The following is a 15,569-nucleotide window of genomic DNA, read 5'->3' as shown; positions in this document are numbered from 1 at the left end:
CACTTTCGCCACTCGTAATCATCCGGATATCTCAGGCTTTAAAACACGTAATTCTTCACATGTTATCAGCTTATTTGCTGATGATGTTATTTTAATGCTTACTGATGTGTAAACTTCCCTGGCTTCGGTACACTGTGTGTTACAGATGTTTAGTTGTATTTCATACTACAAAGTGAATGAAGCCAAGTCATATGTGCTAGGTCTGAATGTACCTCCGGCAGTGCAAAGAAAGTTGGCTTAGAAGTATCCGTATGTGTGGGACAGTGGAGGGATTAATTACTTGGGAATCACCTTTACTCCTAAAACAGAGAAACTCTATAAAGCCAATTATTCCCCTTTTATAGATAGCTTGAGAAAGAAGCTCTCTGATTTAGCTAAAGCAGAACTATCTTGGACGGGCAGATTGGCAGCCTTTAAAATGGTTGTTATTCCACAATTCATTTACCTTTTCAGAACCCTTCCGATCCCGATACCCAATTCCTTTTTTAAAATAGCCCAGTCACTTATTAACCGATATCTATGGCTCGGTAGGAAAGCGAGGTGTGCTATGTCGAAGCTCATTACCTCTAGGAAAGTTGGGGGCATAGGGATGGTGGTCCTAAAAAACTATTATATGGCCTCTATCCTAGCTCAGTTAAAAGCTTGGTTTCCCATATCTAACTGAAATAGATGGACAGATTTGGAAAGCTCCCAAACCCAAAACAATAGCTTATATCATCTCCTTTATATGAGTAACGACAGCTCCAGGACACATGGTCCCTTATCGCCCACGATCTTGGCGTCCCTGCAGGCATGGAGTTTTCTTAAGGTTTTCCCTTTTCAACAACTCATAACCTCTTCCTTTCAATTTCCACTCCTCAGTCTAACTAGCTAGCTGCTATCCCCGACCTGAATGTTAAAGGTTGGATTGCCAGAGGCATAGGGGGGATTGAGGACTTAATGATAGGACCTGCCGTTAAGACATTTCGAACTCTTCAACTAGAGTTTGGCCTTCCTTCCCTTGAATACTACACCTATCTTCGAATCAGCCACTTTTTACGTCTCCATCCAGTTAGTGCCATAACCCTCCCATGGAGAATTACCCAATTCTTCTCTAATCCTATCACCCGTTGTAGGGGTATTTCCCTATTTTATTCTCTGCTCAACAACAAAGAGGTGTTTACTAAGACGTCCAATATGGTTGCTTGGGAAAGGGAGCTAGGGACCACTTTTACATCGGATCAATGGCAGAAAGCTTTCAGTGTTTTGTATGCGGCTACCAAAAGTGTAAATTTATGGCAATTGACCCAAAAAATAGCACTCAGATGGTATTTAACACCATATAGGATTGCTAAATTTGCTCCACATTCTTTGGCCCTATGCTGAAGGAAGTGTGGTGAAGTGGGCACACTCTATCACATCCTATGGTCCTGCCGAGTATTGACCAAATATTGGATGGCAGTGTCCCAGTTATTGGCGCAAATCTTAAAGCGGTAGTTCACCCTCCTTAAGAACAATGCAGCATAAAATCCGGCATAGTAGCGCGAGCTACACTATGCCGGTCTTAATTTTTTTATCCCGGTACTCACGGTTATATCGTGCATTGACGATTCCGTCTGCCGCGGGGAATGGGCGTTCCTAGCAAGAGGGAGGGTGATTGACGGCCGGCTCTGGCACGTCACGCTCCCCGAAGACAGCCGGAGTAGGTCTCGGCTCTTCACGGCGCCTGCGCACAGGCTATGCGCAGGCGCCGTGAAGAGCCAAGCCTATTTCGGCTATTTCCGGAGAAGCGTGACGTGCCGTGGCCGGCCGTCAATCACCTTCCCTGTCCATAGGAACGCCCATTCCCCGGAATCTTCTATGTAGGATATAACGGTGAGTACGGGGAAAAAAAAATTAAGACCGGCATAGTGTAGCTCCCGCTACTATGCCGGATTTAACGCTAGAGGGATATATTTTTATATAGGGTGAACCCCCGCTTTAAAGTTTAACTTTCCTCTATCTCCCGGCCTGGCCCTTCTATCACTGTCTATAGAGTCACTCCCTGTAGAGACGAAAACTGTAGTAGTTCATATCTTACTTAGTGCTCGACTAGTGATCACACATCACTGGAAAGATCACATGTCTCCTACTATTAGAGAAGTAATTACGACTACTCACACTCATGCCGCATATGAATTACTGTTTGCAGCCTCGATAGGCCAGCTCCACAAAGTTGGCTTACGTTGAAAGCCTTGGTCGGATTGGTACGAGGGATCCTCAGGAAAGCTCTGAGGTTCCGTTATCCATTGAAAATTGATTGTATCTGTGAAGAATAGCATATATGACTAGATATGTCTGTGTCTTATTATCGAACGTTTTTTCATAAGCTAGATGTTCGTAATTCGTCTTATATTGTTACCATCATCTTTTGTCTGTTGAATATTTTAATGGTCATGCTCTGAGATGGCATGTCTGTGGCAACTTTAAGTATGTAATTTTCCCGTTTTGATTTGATTTTCTTTATTTTGTTTGTTAATCTTTGAAAAAATCGAATAAAAACCTATTGAAAGTAAAAAAAAAACTTAATTTTTTACAACCCGAAAACAGTCGTGTGTACGCGGCATTAGAAATTAGAAAACAAATTAAAAATGAAGCCTTACTAGGTTTGTTTATTTGAAAGAGCAGAACAAAAAAATTAAAAGAACTACAAATGAGAAGAAATGGTGAGGAGTTTGATCTCGCAATGCTTTCATCCCCTTATGTACAAATATAAAGATACAGTATATTCAGAAGCAGAACTTTAAATATAGCACTGAAAAGGCCAACATATCTCAATATAATGATAGAGTTTTATTCATGAAATTAATTCAAATCCCAGTTATTTAAAACTGTCTTAAATATGCACTTACAGATTGTTTTGTGACTACTACAACCAAAACAGAGTATGCCTTAAAAAAAAAAAAAAAAAACCCTATAAACTTATAGGAAAAAAAAAAAAACATAAATAATTACATATCAACCATAAATAATGTTGACGCATTTAATTTGCTTCTTTAGAACTAGAGTAAGGTAATTATGTTCCCGGTAAACAGAAAATGGCAGATGGGCTGGCTTGGGTGAGGACGCCGCTGGATCCAAGGATCCAAGAGTCCTGTTATTAAAAATAAATACATTTGTAGCTTCTTACTTTTAATTTTTTGGATTTCTAGGTTGAAGAATGTCTTCAATCTAGAGCATATAGCAAGCAGAGGGAAAGGGTAGAAGTATGGGGAAGGAGTCACTCTTCTGACTCATTTAGTGGTTTGTGTAGTCTGAGTTTGAGATGTTGTGATTTGCTTTTAATACATTTGGCAAATACAATTTAATTTATAAAAAATATATATACACTATATTGCCAAAAAGTATTGGGACGCCTGCTTTTACACACACATAATCTTTAATTGCATCCCAGTCTTAGTTTGTAGGGTTCAATATTGAGTTGGCCCACCCTTTGCAGCTATAACAGTTTCAACTCTTCTGGGAAGGCTGTCCACAAGGTTTAGGAGTGTGTCTATGGGAATGATTGACCATTCTTCCAGAAGTGCATTTTTGAGGTCAGACACTGATGATGGATGAAAGGGGCCTGGCTCACAATCTCCATTCTAATTCATCCCAAAGACATGGGTGAGCAATCTTGGGTTGTCCTGACCTCAGCCTGATAGAACACTTTTGTGTTGAATTTGAGCAGAGACTGTGAGCCAGGCCTTCTCATCCAACATCAGTGCCTGACCTCACAAATGCGCTTCTGGAAGAATAGTCAAACATTCCCATAGACACACTCCTAAACCTTGTGGATAGCCTTCCCAGAAGAGTTGAAGCTGTTATAGCTGCAAAGGGTGGGGCAACTCAATATTAAACCCTACAGACTAAGACTGGGATGTCATTAAAGTTCATGTGCAAGTAAAGGCAGGCGTCCCAATACTTTTGGCAATATAGTGTATGTATATATATATATATATATATATATATATATATATATATATATATATATATATATATATATATAGCCTGGTTATGTTCCTGCTGGAAGGAAAAAGCCATATTCAATGCCCCCCCCCCCCCCAAAAAAATATGAGAACGTACAGCAAATAAAGAGAGAGTCATACGTGACTGGCTCTCTTTAAAATTGATTATTATTCTGTAATTGGAAACTGCAAATAATTACAGGTAAAAGTTATCAAGTTTCCATAACTTACCCACACTGCTGCAGGTTTCCCCATCCGGGTTTAGTGTCCACCCTTCATAACACGAGCATTTGACGACATGTTTGTGCTGCTCACACACCTGGCTGCACCTTAGATGCTTTGTGCAATAATCCACAATGTCACAGGTCTTGTTATCTGGACTTAGGTACATCCCCTGAGGACACGAACATACAATACCCCTGCCAGGGGCCACGCTGCATTGATGACTGCAGCCACCATTGTTCAGGTAACATTCATCTGCAACAAATACAAAGATGAGCATAGCTTGGTTATACTAATACAAGCAAAGTGCATGAGTGTATGTAAAAGCAGATTGTGTATTTAACCACTTAAGACCCGGACCATTATGCAGGTAAAGGACCAGGCCCCTTTTTGCAATTCGGCACTGCATCGCTTTAACTGACAATTGTGCGGTCGTGCGACGTGGCTCCCAAACAAAATTGGCGTCCTCTTTTTTCCCACAAATAGAGCTTTCTTTTGGTGGTATTTGATCACCTCTGCGGTTTTTATTTTTAAACAAAAATAGAGCAACAATATTGATTATACACTGCGGGAGCTGATCTGTTCTGTCAGTACAGAAGGCATGTATCCTGTATTCCTTTAACCTTCCCCTAGTAAAAGCACCTCCCCCACTACACTGAAACACCAGCTAGGCACACATTTAACCCTTTTTTCGTCCCTGATGTTAACCCTTCCCTGCCAGTGTCATTAGTACAGTGACAGTGCAGAGAGAGAGAGAGAGAGAAGGAAAGAGAGGGGTTCCTTTGGCAATGCTGAGATGTATTTGGTCCTGCCAGTAAAGCTTATTTGGATTTCAATTGAATTGAGAGAGGGGGAAAAATGGGAAGAGAGAGAGAGAGAGAGGTTGCGTTGGCAATGCTAAAATGTATTTGGTCCTGCCAATAAAGCTTATCTAAATTAAATTAAACTGAGAGTGAAAGAGAGAGAGAGAGAGAGAGAGAGAGAGAGAGAGAGAGAGAGAGAGAGAGAGAGGGGGGGGGGGGGGGTTAGTCCTGTCAATAAAGCTTATTTGAATTGAGAGAGAGAGAAAGGGAGAAAGAGAGAGAGAGATAGAGAGCGAGGAATTGAGAAAAAGAGAGATAGAGATAGAAAGAGGGAGGAAGGGAGAAAAAGAGAGAGAGAGATAGAAAGAGAGAGGAAGCAAGAAAAATAGAGAGAGATCGAAAGAGAGAGAGAGAGAGAGAGAGAGAGAGAGAGAGAGATGTCAATAAAACTTATTTGAATTTGAATTTAATTAAGAGAGAGAAAAAGAGAGAAAGAGAAAGCGAAATAGAAAGAGAGAGGAAGCAAGAATAAGAGAGAGAGATATAAAGAGAGAGCAAGCAAGAAAAAGAAAAAGAGAGAGAGATAGAAAGAGAGAGAGGGGGGGAGTTGCTTTGACAATGCTAAAATGTATTTAGTCCTGCCAATAAAGCGTATTTGAATTTGAATTTAATTGAGAGTGAGAGAAAGAGAGAGCGAGATAGAAAGAGAGAGGAAGCGAGAAAAAGAGAGAGAGAGATAAAAAGAGAGAGGAAGCGAGACAAAGAGAGAGAGAGAGATATAAAGAGAGAAGAAGCGAGAAAAAGAGAGAGAGAGAGATGTTGCTTTGGCAATGCTAAAATGTATTTAGTCCTGCCAATAAAGCTTATTTGAATTTGAATTTAATTGAGAGAGAGAGAAAGAGAGAGCGAGATAGAAAGAGAGAGGAAGCGAGAAAAAGAGAGAGAGAGATAAAAAGAGAGAGGAAGCGAGACAAAGAGAGAGAGATAGAAAAAGAGAGGAAGCAAGAAAAGAGAGAGAGAGATAGAAAGAGAGAGAGAGAGGTTGCTTTGGCAATGCTAAAATGTATTTAGTCCTGCCAATACAGCTTATTTGAATTTAATTAAGAGAGAGAGAAAGAGAGAGCGAGATAGAAAGAGAGAAAAAGAGAGAGCGAGACAGAAAGAGAGTGGAAGCGAGAAAAAGAGAGAAATATAAAGAGAGAGGAAGCGAGAAAAAGAGATAGAGAGAGATAGAAAGAGAGAGGAAGCGAGAAAAAGAGAGAGAGAGAGAGAGATAAAAAGAGAGAGAGAGATAAAGAGAGAAAGATAGAGAGATGTTGCTTTGGCAATGCTAAAATTTATTTTGTCCTGCCAATAAAGCATATTTGAATTTGAATTTAATTGAGAGAGAGAAAAAGAGAGAAAGAGAGAGCGCGATAGAAAGAGAGAGGAAGTGAGAACAAGAGAGAGAGAGGAAGCAAGAAAAAGAGAGAGAGAGAGAGAGAGAGAGAGAGAGAGAGAGAGAGAGATAGATAAAAAGAGAGAGAGAGAGATAAAGAGAGAAAGATAGAGAGATGTTGCTTTGGCAATGCTAAAATGTATTTAGTCCTGCCAATAAAGCTTATTTGAATTTGAATTTAATTAAGAGAGAGAGAAAGAGAGAGCGAGATAGAAAGAGAGAGAAAGAGAGAGCGAGACAGAAAGAGAGAGGAAGCGAGAAAAAGAGAGAGAGATAGAAAGATAGAGAGAGGGGGGAGTTGCTTTGGCAATGCTAAAATGTATTTAGTCCTGCCAATAAAGCTTATTTGAATTTGAATTTAATTGAGAGAGAGAAAGACAGAGCGAGAAAAAGAGAGAGAGAGAGAGAGAGAGAGAGGAAGCGAGAAAAAGAAAGAGAGAGAGATAGAAAGGGAGAGGAAGCAAGAGAGAGATAGAAAGAGAGAGATAGAGAGAGGGGGGGGGGGGAGTTGCTTTGGCAATGCTAAAATGTATTTAGTCCTGCCAATAAAGCTTATTTGAATTTGAATTTAATTGAGATAGAGAAAGAGAGAGCGAGAAAAAGAGAGAGATAGAAAGAGAGAGAGAGAAAGAGAGAGAAAGAGAGAGAGAGAAGTTGCTTTAGCAATGCTAAAATGTATCTGGTCCTGCCAATAAAGCTTATTTGAATTAAATTGAATTGAGAGAGAGAAAAAGAGAGAGGAAGAGAGAAAAAGAAAGAGAGAGAGAGTAAGTAGTTCACACCCAATAAGCACCCATAGAAGTGGGTGGATTGGCTCACCGCTAACCTCCGAGCAGAGCCTTAGAACACCGGGTTAAAAACATATTTTGTATATTTCTTGTAAATCACTTTCATGTCTTTATTACTGACTCCTAAAAAGAAAGAATGAGTCTAACAGATGACAGGAAGAAAATGGGCAATCTAAGTGGGGGAATGGCATTTCCTTAACCGGCAGCGATTTCGGCATTGTCTAAGAACGGCATTGAAGGCTTGAAATGTAAAGTAGGGATGGAAAGAGCAAGGTGAAGAAATATTAAGCGACTTGCAAGCAATTCAGGGAAGTCTCCCAGTGAAAAGGTTAGCATTTCATGACAGTCTTTATTGTCAGTGACAGGCGGAATGCATGTAAAGTTAGAGAGAGGCCTTGTTTTAAGCGCGGCCGGGTTAGTGGAGGTGATTGGTAATTTCCAATCGGAGATCTGAGGTTAGGTGTCATGACAGAATCACATATTGAAGACATAAATAACTTGCATTTTAATGACATCGCCAGAACGTGGACGGGAGGCTGATGGGGAAAGAAGAAAAGGAGCAACATGCTGAATGGACTTGTTCCATCTAAACTGCATTTAAAGTTAATGGCCGTTATCTTAAAGTTGAACATCCGGCAAACAGGTCAGTACACGGGTGAAATGCACATATGGGATCTGTTTACCTGCCTAAGGATTTGTATTTCTGTCCATCCAATCCTAACATTTACACAGCTCTGTCACAGCACAGCACTGCTGCAGTTAAGTTAGAATTACAGGTTTAGTCCCTCCCACGTCCTGCGACTAGACAGTGTAGGGTAAGCAATATACTGAGGGGGTCGTCTTTATGTCATTCTGATTTTACCCTCGTGGTCCTTGCTAGCTACATGAGCTTTTTTACTGCCTCTCCCTCTTTCAGCCTGAGCTCTGCTGTACAGGAAACATCAATAGGCTGATCCAAAATTGAATTTAGGTACTAATTACATTGCTTGGATTCATAAAATACATTCAATGGGGAAATAAATAATGCAAGACTGGATACGCCTTGCTGCTGCAGCCTGGCGGAATGGAAGAAGCAAGAATGTTGAATATTAAAATAGGTTGAGGTCAGGACTCTGTTCCGGCCAGTCAAGTTCCTCCACCCCAAACTTGCTCATCCATGTCTTTGTGGACTACGCGTTTCGTCATAGGGTGACATCGTCAGGGGCCTAAATTGCAGCCTCAGTTTCCTGTTCTTAACTGACAGGAGTGGCACCCGGTGTGGTCTTCTGCCGTTGTAGCCCATCTGCTTCAAGGTTTGATGTGTTGTGCGTTCAGAGATGGTATTCTGGATACCTTGGTTGTAACAAGTTGTTATTTGAGTTACTGTTGCCTTTATATCATCTCAAATCAGTCTGACCATTGTTTTATGACCTCTGACATCAACAAGGCATTTTCCTCCACACAACAGCCACTCACTGAATATTTTCTCTTTTTTGGACCGTTCTCTGTAAACCTGAGAGATGGTTGTGTGTGAAAATTCCAGTAGATCAGCAGTTTTTAAAATACTCAGACCAGCCCATCTGGCACCAACTACCATGTCACATTCAAAGTCACTTAAATCCCCTTTCTTCCCAATCCTGATGCTCGGTTTGAGCTTCAGCAAGTCGTTTGAACTTCACCACGTCTAGATACCTAAATGCATTGAGTTGCTGCCATGTGATTGGCTGATTAGCAATTTGTGTTACAAAGCAATTGAACAGGTGTACCGAAGAAAGTAGCCGGTGAGTGGCCCATGTTGAGGGTATGTGGCCTGGTATAGTTCAGGAGGAAATCTATTTATAGATGTTTTCCTGCAAGATTCACATGGCTTTCACCCAAAATGTACACATTTTCTGCTAATTGGTTTCTATCAGGAATATGTTTGAATCCTACGTATAATTTGTGTATATAGAGTGAAAATTTGGATTGCGAGTAACATGGTTAAAGGGTCACTAAAGGAATTTTTTTTTTTAGCTAAATAGCTTCCTTTACCTTGCTGCAGTCCTGGTTTCATGTCCTCATTGTTCGTTTTTGCATTCATGTTGCTGTAAATCCTCTCTGTTCTGGACACTTCCTGGTTGCCTGTTTCCTGATGACCACAGTACTGGGAGATTTCTCACGGTGGTCACTAATCAAGGAGGTGTGAGTAAAACTAAACTGGATTGGTGCTGAGGAGTTTTAGACAAAGTATCACTGCTCTCTATTGGCTGACTGCCCTCTAGTGGCTCTCTGTACATCAGAGAACCAGGAAACAACAGCAAAAACGAAACTACACTGCAGGCACATTATATGATTGTTTTTTTATCTATTTTTAATAATTTTTAAAAGGAATCAGTTAACTATTATGTCTCTATGCCCTGTAAACAGTCATTTCAGCAAAAAAAATTTTTTCCTTTAGTGACCCTTTAAGTTGCGTTTCGCAATACAAGCATTATTTTTTTTTAAATCCTGACTCGGTTTGCCAGTGTTCAAGGCACAGCGGTGTGCAGTACCGCATTTGGCCAGAGGTGCGGGGGCGCCGGAGCCGAGCGGAGTTGATCGGAGCTGTTCAGAGCTGCTCAAAAAATACTTGGAAAAACTCTGAAATACTCTGTTCCCGAGCCTTTCCAAGGTTTTCCGAGTTCAGCCGAGCTATGAGTATTTTAGAGGCTCTCCGGCCCCCCCCCACCTTTGGCCATATGCGGCATTGCATGCCATAGAAATCAATGCGGAACAAATGATTTTCATTTCCTTCGACTTCTGTGGGGAAACTCGCTTTGATATGCAAGTGCTTTGGATTGCCAGCATTTTCCTGGAACGTATTATGCTCATAATCCAAGGTTTCACTATATATATAGAGAGATGTATATGTATATGCTTATACTCGGGTCGGCTTATACTCGAGTATATACAGCATCTATATATATTTATCTATCTATATATATATATATATATATATATATATATATATATATATATATATATATATATAGATATAGATATATATAGATAGATGTATATATATATAGATATATAGATATATAGATATCGTATATTCTAGAGTATAAGCCGACCCGAGTATAAGCCGAGGTACCTAATTTTACCACAAAAAAATTGCAAAACTCATTGACTCGAGTATAAGCCTAGGGTGAGAATGCAGCAGCTACTGTAAGTGGAAAAAAGGGTCAACAATGCCCATTTGCAGCTTCACTGTGTCCAACATCACTGTGCCCATTGCACCATCACTGTGCTCATTGCAACCTCACTGTGACCAACATCAATATGCTCATTGCATCCTCACTGTGCCCAACATCACTGTGCCCATTACGACATTACTGTTCCCATTACACCATCACTGTGCCCGACATTACTGACTCCATTGCAACCTCACTGTGTCACTCACCTGGAGCATGCAGGAAGCATCCGTAGGCCTGAGTGCAGAAGCCAGGAAAGGAGGGAAGCAGTGCTGGTGGAGAGGCCGGGAGTACCAAGATGGCCGCCGGAGCCCGAGACTAGGCCGAAGCCGCCGGCTGGATTTGGGGCTGCCGCCGTGTGGGAGGGAACCACTCCGTTCAGATCTCCGCCCGGTCGGAAGCCCGTGGAGCAGGATCTGTGAACGGTGAGGGAGCCAGACACCAGGGAGGCCGGGATACAGTGCTGGTGGAGAGGCCGGGAGGAGCAAGATGGCCGCCAGATCCGAAGACTAGGCCGAAGCCACGGCCTATAGTAGTGGCTGCCGCCGTGTGGAGGAGCGTCGCTTCGTTCCGGTACACTGACTCGAGTATAAGCCGAGGGGGGCATTTTTACTCTAAAATAGATAGATATAGATACATATAGAGATATCTATAGAGATATCTATATATATATATATATATATATCTATATATATATCTATATATATATATATATATATATAGATATATATATAGATAGATAGATAGATAGATAGATAGATAGATAGATAGATAGATAGATAGATAGATAGATAACTCTATATATATACACACACACACATATATGTATATATATATATATATATATATATATATATATATATATATATATATATATATATATATATATATATATATATATATATATATATATATATATATATATATATATATATAATTGTGTGGAAAAAAACTTAGTAAATACCCTATGCTCCTCTGGAACAAGGTTCTATGTGCTATAAATTCTCTGTGAAATTTCTCAGCTATAAAGTAACAATGAGCAAAACAAATAACTACTTATACAGTATTTTTCACAAATTTCTGTTGTGCATTTAAAACAAGCTGCATTACAGATCGGCAACTATCCCAGCAGGAAGCTGTGATGCCGAACATTTGTCACTAAGCAACATAATCATCCTTCAACATTTGATAACATGTTTCTTTACGTTCTTTTTTAATCCTCTGTTTTTTTTCTAAGGTCATGTACTGTAGATATCAGTGTTTATTCATTAGGATTTATTTCCATCAAAATTATACATTTATAGCAGGACCATAACTGCTGTATGTGTGGTGGGTTGTCATAACCCCCTGCCTCTCTAATCTCCATCTCCAATATTTTCCTCTGGTGATAAAGATTTCCAACTGTTTTTACTGCAGTCATACAGTAAAACGTTCCCAAAAATATATACTCACCGGACACTTTATTAGGTACACCTGTTCAATTGCTTAGTAACACAAATTGCTAATCAGCCAATCACATGGCAGCAACTCGATGAATTTAGGCATCTAGACGTGGTGAAGATGACTTGCTGACGTTTAAACTGAGCATCAGAATAAGGAAGAAAGAGGATATAAGTGACTTTGAACGTGGCATGGCTGTTGGTGCCAGATGGGCTGGACTGAGTATTTCAAAAACTGCTGATCTACTGGGATTCTTACACACAACCATCTCTCGGGTTTACAGAGAATGGTCTGGAAAAGAGAAAATATCCAGTGAGCGGCTGTTGTGTGGAGGAAAAGGCCTTGTTGATGTCAGAGGTCAGAGAAGAATGGGAAGACTGGTTTGAGATGATAGAAACGCAACAGTCAAGCCTCGTACACACGGGCCAGAATCTCGTCAGGGAAAAAAAACGTTGTTTTTCCAGACGAGATTCTTGGCAAGAAACTCTCGCTGCCCGAGTGTACACACACTCCTTTCAAAAGAACGGCTGTTGTCTTGAAAGGAAAGAACGCAGTGACGTCATCGCGTATGACAAGCATGCGCTCATCACATTCGATGCCGTCACCGACATCTTTCTGCACCCTACCTATGCCTAGGAAGCTACCGCGCATGCGTCAAAGTCATTTCGAGCATGCGTGGGTTTCCACGACGACCAGGTAAGTATAAACACTTGGGTTTCTCGGCAGGAAAACTGCTGAAAATCTCACAACGAGAAAATAGAGAACATATTCTTTATTTTTCTCGTCTAGATTGTGGGCAGTTTTCTTGTCGAGAATCCTCAAAGCCTTGTATACACGCACGGTATACTCGGCAAGAAAGCTCTGCCAGCAGTTGAGTAAACCGAGCGTGTATGAGGCTTAAGACCCGGTTCACACGGGGGCGACGCAAGTCGCTCCGACTTAGAAAAAGGTTCCTGTACGACTTCGGGGGCGGCTCAGGGCGACCTGCATTGACTTCTATACAGAAGTCGTTTTGCAAATCGCCTCTGAAGTAGTCCTCGGGACGACTTGCAGAGTCACCCCCGAAGTCGTGCCGCTGCTGTGTGAACCGACTCTTAGGCCCCGTACACACGGTCGGTTTGGTCCGATGAGAATGAACCGAAGACGGACCAAACTGACCGTGTGTATAGGCTATCGGTCTGGTTTCCTTCGGTCCAAAATTTCTAAACATGCTTCAAAACCGAACCGATGGACCGCTGCCCCATCGGACCAAACCGATGGTTAGTACAGAAAAGCATCGGTTCAAAACCCGCGCATGCTCAGAATCAAGTCGACGCATGCTTGGAAGCACTGAACTTCGTTTTATTCAGCACGTCGTGTGTTTGACGTCACCGCGTTCTGACCCGATCGGATTTTGGACTGATGGTGTGTACACATATCAGGCCGTACGGCCACCTCAGAGGTGAACCGATGAAAACGGTCCGACGGGCCAGTCTCATCGGTTCGACCGTGTGTACGAGGCCTAAGTGTGCAACTGGTCACATCATCAAGTGAAAATAAAGTAAATAAATAAAAAAAGAATAAAGAAACACACTTCCATTACATATAAAAATTGGTAAGCTGCAATATTCAAAAATGTTTACATTTTTATGAGAAAAGAAAAGAGAAGAGAGGGGAAGAGAAGAGGAAAAAAAAGAAAAGAAAAAAAAAGAAAGAAAGAGAGACACGAAAAGAAAAGAGAAAGAAAGAAAGAAAAAAAAAGCAGAGAAAAGTTGAGAAGAGTTGAGAAAGGAAAAACAGAAAAGAAACAATAAAAAGGAAGAGAAGAGAATAGGAAAGAAAAAGAGAAGAAAGAAAGAAAAAAAGAAAGACACGAAAAAAAACAACAGAATGAAAAATCAGAGAAAAGAAAGAAAGAAAAACAAAAGAGAAAATAAAAGAAGAAAAAAAAAGTGAAGAGAAAAGATGAGAAGAGAGGAGAAAAGAAGATATTTTTTTTTAAAAAAAGAAAGAGAAAAGTGAAAAGAAAACAGTAGTAGAAGAAAGAAAAGAAAAACAGAAAATACATTTAAAAAAAAATAGAGAGAAGTGAAAAGAAAACAAATGAAAAAACAGAAATTGAGAAGAGAAAGGAAAGACAATCTGAGAAAAGAAACAAAAAAATAAAAAAAAAAGGAAGAGAAGAGGAAAACAAAGGAAGGAAGAGGAGAAGAAAGAGGAGGAGAAGAGGAGAGGAGGAGGAGAAGAAAAAAAAAAGGAAAAGAAAAACGAAGAGAACTTTTTTAAAAGGAAAGAGAAAAGTGAAAAGAAAACAAAAGAGAAAACAGAAATAGGGAAGAGAAAAGAAAAAAAAAAAGATGATAAACAAAAGAGAAAAGAAAAGAATACAAAAAAATAAAGAGAAAAAAAAGTGAAGAGAAAAGAAGCAAAAAAAAAAAGGAAGAGAAGAGGCGAGGAAAAAAAAAAAGAATGAAAGAATATTGTGATGTACTGACAGTAAGTGGACTGATATTATCTTAAAAAATATAGTGAGCAAATGAGTTTAGAATTGGAATGGAAGAAAATTGCAGGAATGAGGTCCAAGAGACAAGCATTATCATCCCCTCCGGGACAACCAGCGTGCCAGTGATCTCCACATAAATTAGGTTTTTACCCGGCTAATGAATTAAATATCGCTTCCGGGAAAAAAAATTACATTTGATCAGAAGCCTCATCTTCATGCCATGAGAAGGAATAACGAGTGGCTCTGCATTGTGGCAACTTTCACCAGGAGCACGACACGTGTTATAAATAGACATGAAATGGGAGAAATGCATCCATATATTTACTGGCGGTGAGCAGTGTACTGTCACCTCCGATGATAAATTCATCTTGGGTTACCATACACTCCGCTGTGCTACAATACACACAATGGGACAGACACAAAAAGGATGTTTTCTTTTCTCTACGAATGAAAGGGCCACTAAAGGTAAAACAATAAGCTGCTACTCAGCACTTTTACATGATTGTCAGTTTATTTTCTGTGCTAAGCTGGTTCCTTTTATATTCTCATTTTCAAAGATTCTTTGTAGCTCATTTACTGAATACCACAACCTGCATTTTCTGGCCCACTCATAGTTACATAGTAGGTGAGGTTGAAAAAAGTCAAACCTATGTGTGTGATTATATGTCAGTATTACATTGTAAATCCCTGTATGTTGTGGTCATTCAGGTGCCTATCTAATGCCGCATACACACGATCGGAATTTCCGACCACAATTGTTCGATGTGAGCTTTTGGTCGGATATTCCAACCATGTGTGGGCTCCATCGGACATTTTCTGTAAGGCCACCTACACACAACCAAGTTTCTCGACAAAAACTAGCAAGAAACTTGCTGGGAGATATTTTTTTGCCGAGGAAACCGGTCGTGTGTACATTTTCGTTGAGGAAACTTTCGAGAAACTCGACGAGCCAAAAAGAGAGCAAGTTCTCTATTTCCTTGACGGGAATGGAGAAAATTGGCTTGTCGGGTTTCTCGACGGCTTCACAAGGAACTTGACGAGCAAAACGATGTGTTTCGCCTGTCGAGTTTCTCGGTCGTGTGTAAAAAAAGACACGGAAAAATCAGAGAAAAGAAAGAAAGAGAAAATAAAAGAAGAAAAAAAAGTGAAGGGAAAGGATGAGAAGAGAGGAGAAAAGAAAAACAGAGGAGAATTTTTTTTTTAAAAAGAAAGAGAAAAGTGAAAAGAAAACAGAAATAGA

General features: G+C 40.3%; 1 protein-coding gene across 1 annotated transcript in view; it reads right to left on the bottom strand.

Annotated features, from left to right (window-relative positions):
• LRP1B (LDL receptor related protein 1B) overlaps positions 1 to 15,569 on the bottom strand; it is a 1,757,966-nt gene that overhangs the window by 634,120 nt on the left and 1,108,277 nt on the right. The window contains exon 23 of the mRNA XM_040358043.1: positions 4,197 to 4,442. Within this exon, the coding sequence (XP_040213977.1) occupies positions 4,197 to 4,442 (246 nt within the window). The remainder of the gene's footprint in view (positions 1 to 4,196; positions 4,443 to 15,569) is intronic.

This window comes from Rana temporaria, chromosome 6 (assembly GCF_905171775.1).
Source record: "Rana temporaria chromosome 6, aRanTem1.1, whole genome shotgun sequence".
In the NCBI taxonomy this organism is placed as follows: domain Eukaryota; kingdom Metazoa; phylum Chordata; class Amphibia; order Anura; family Ranidae; genus Rana; species Rana temporaria.
This window is presented reverse-complemented; position numbering and strand designations above follow the sequence as displayed.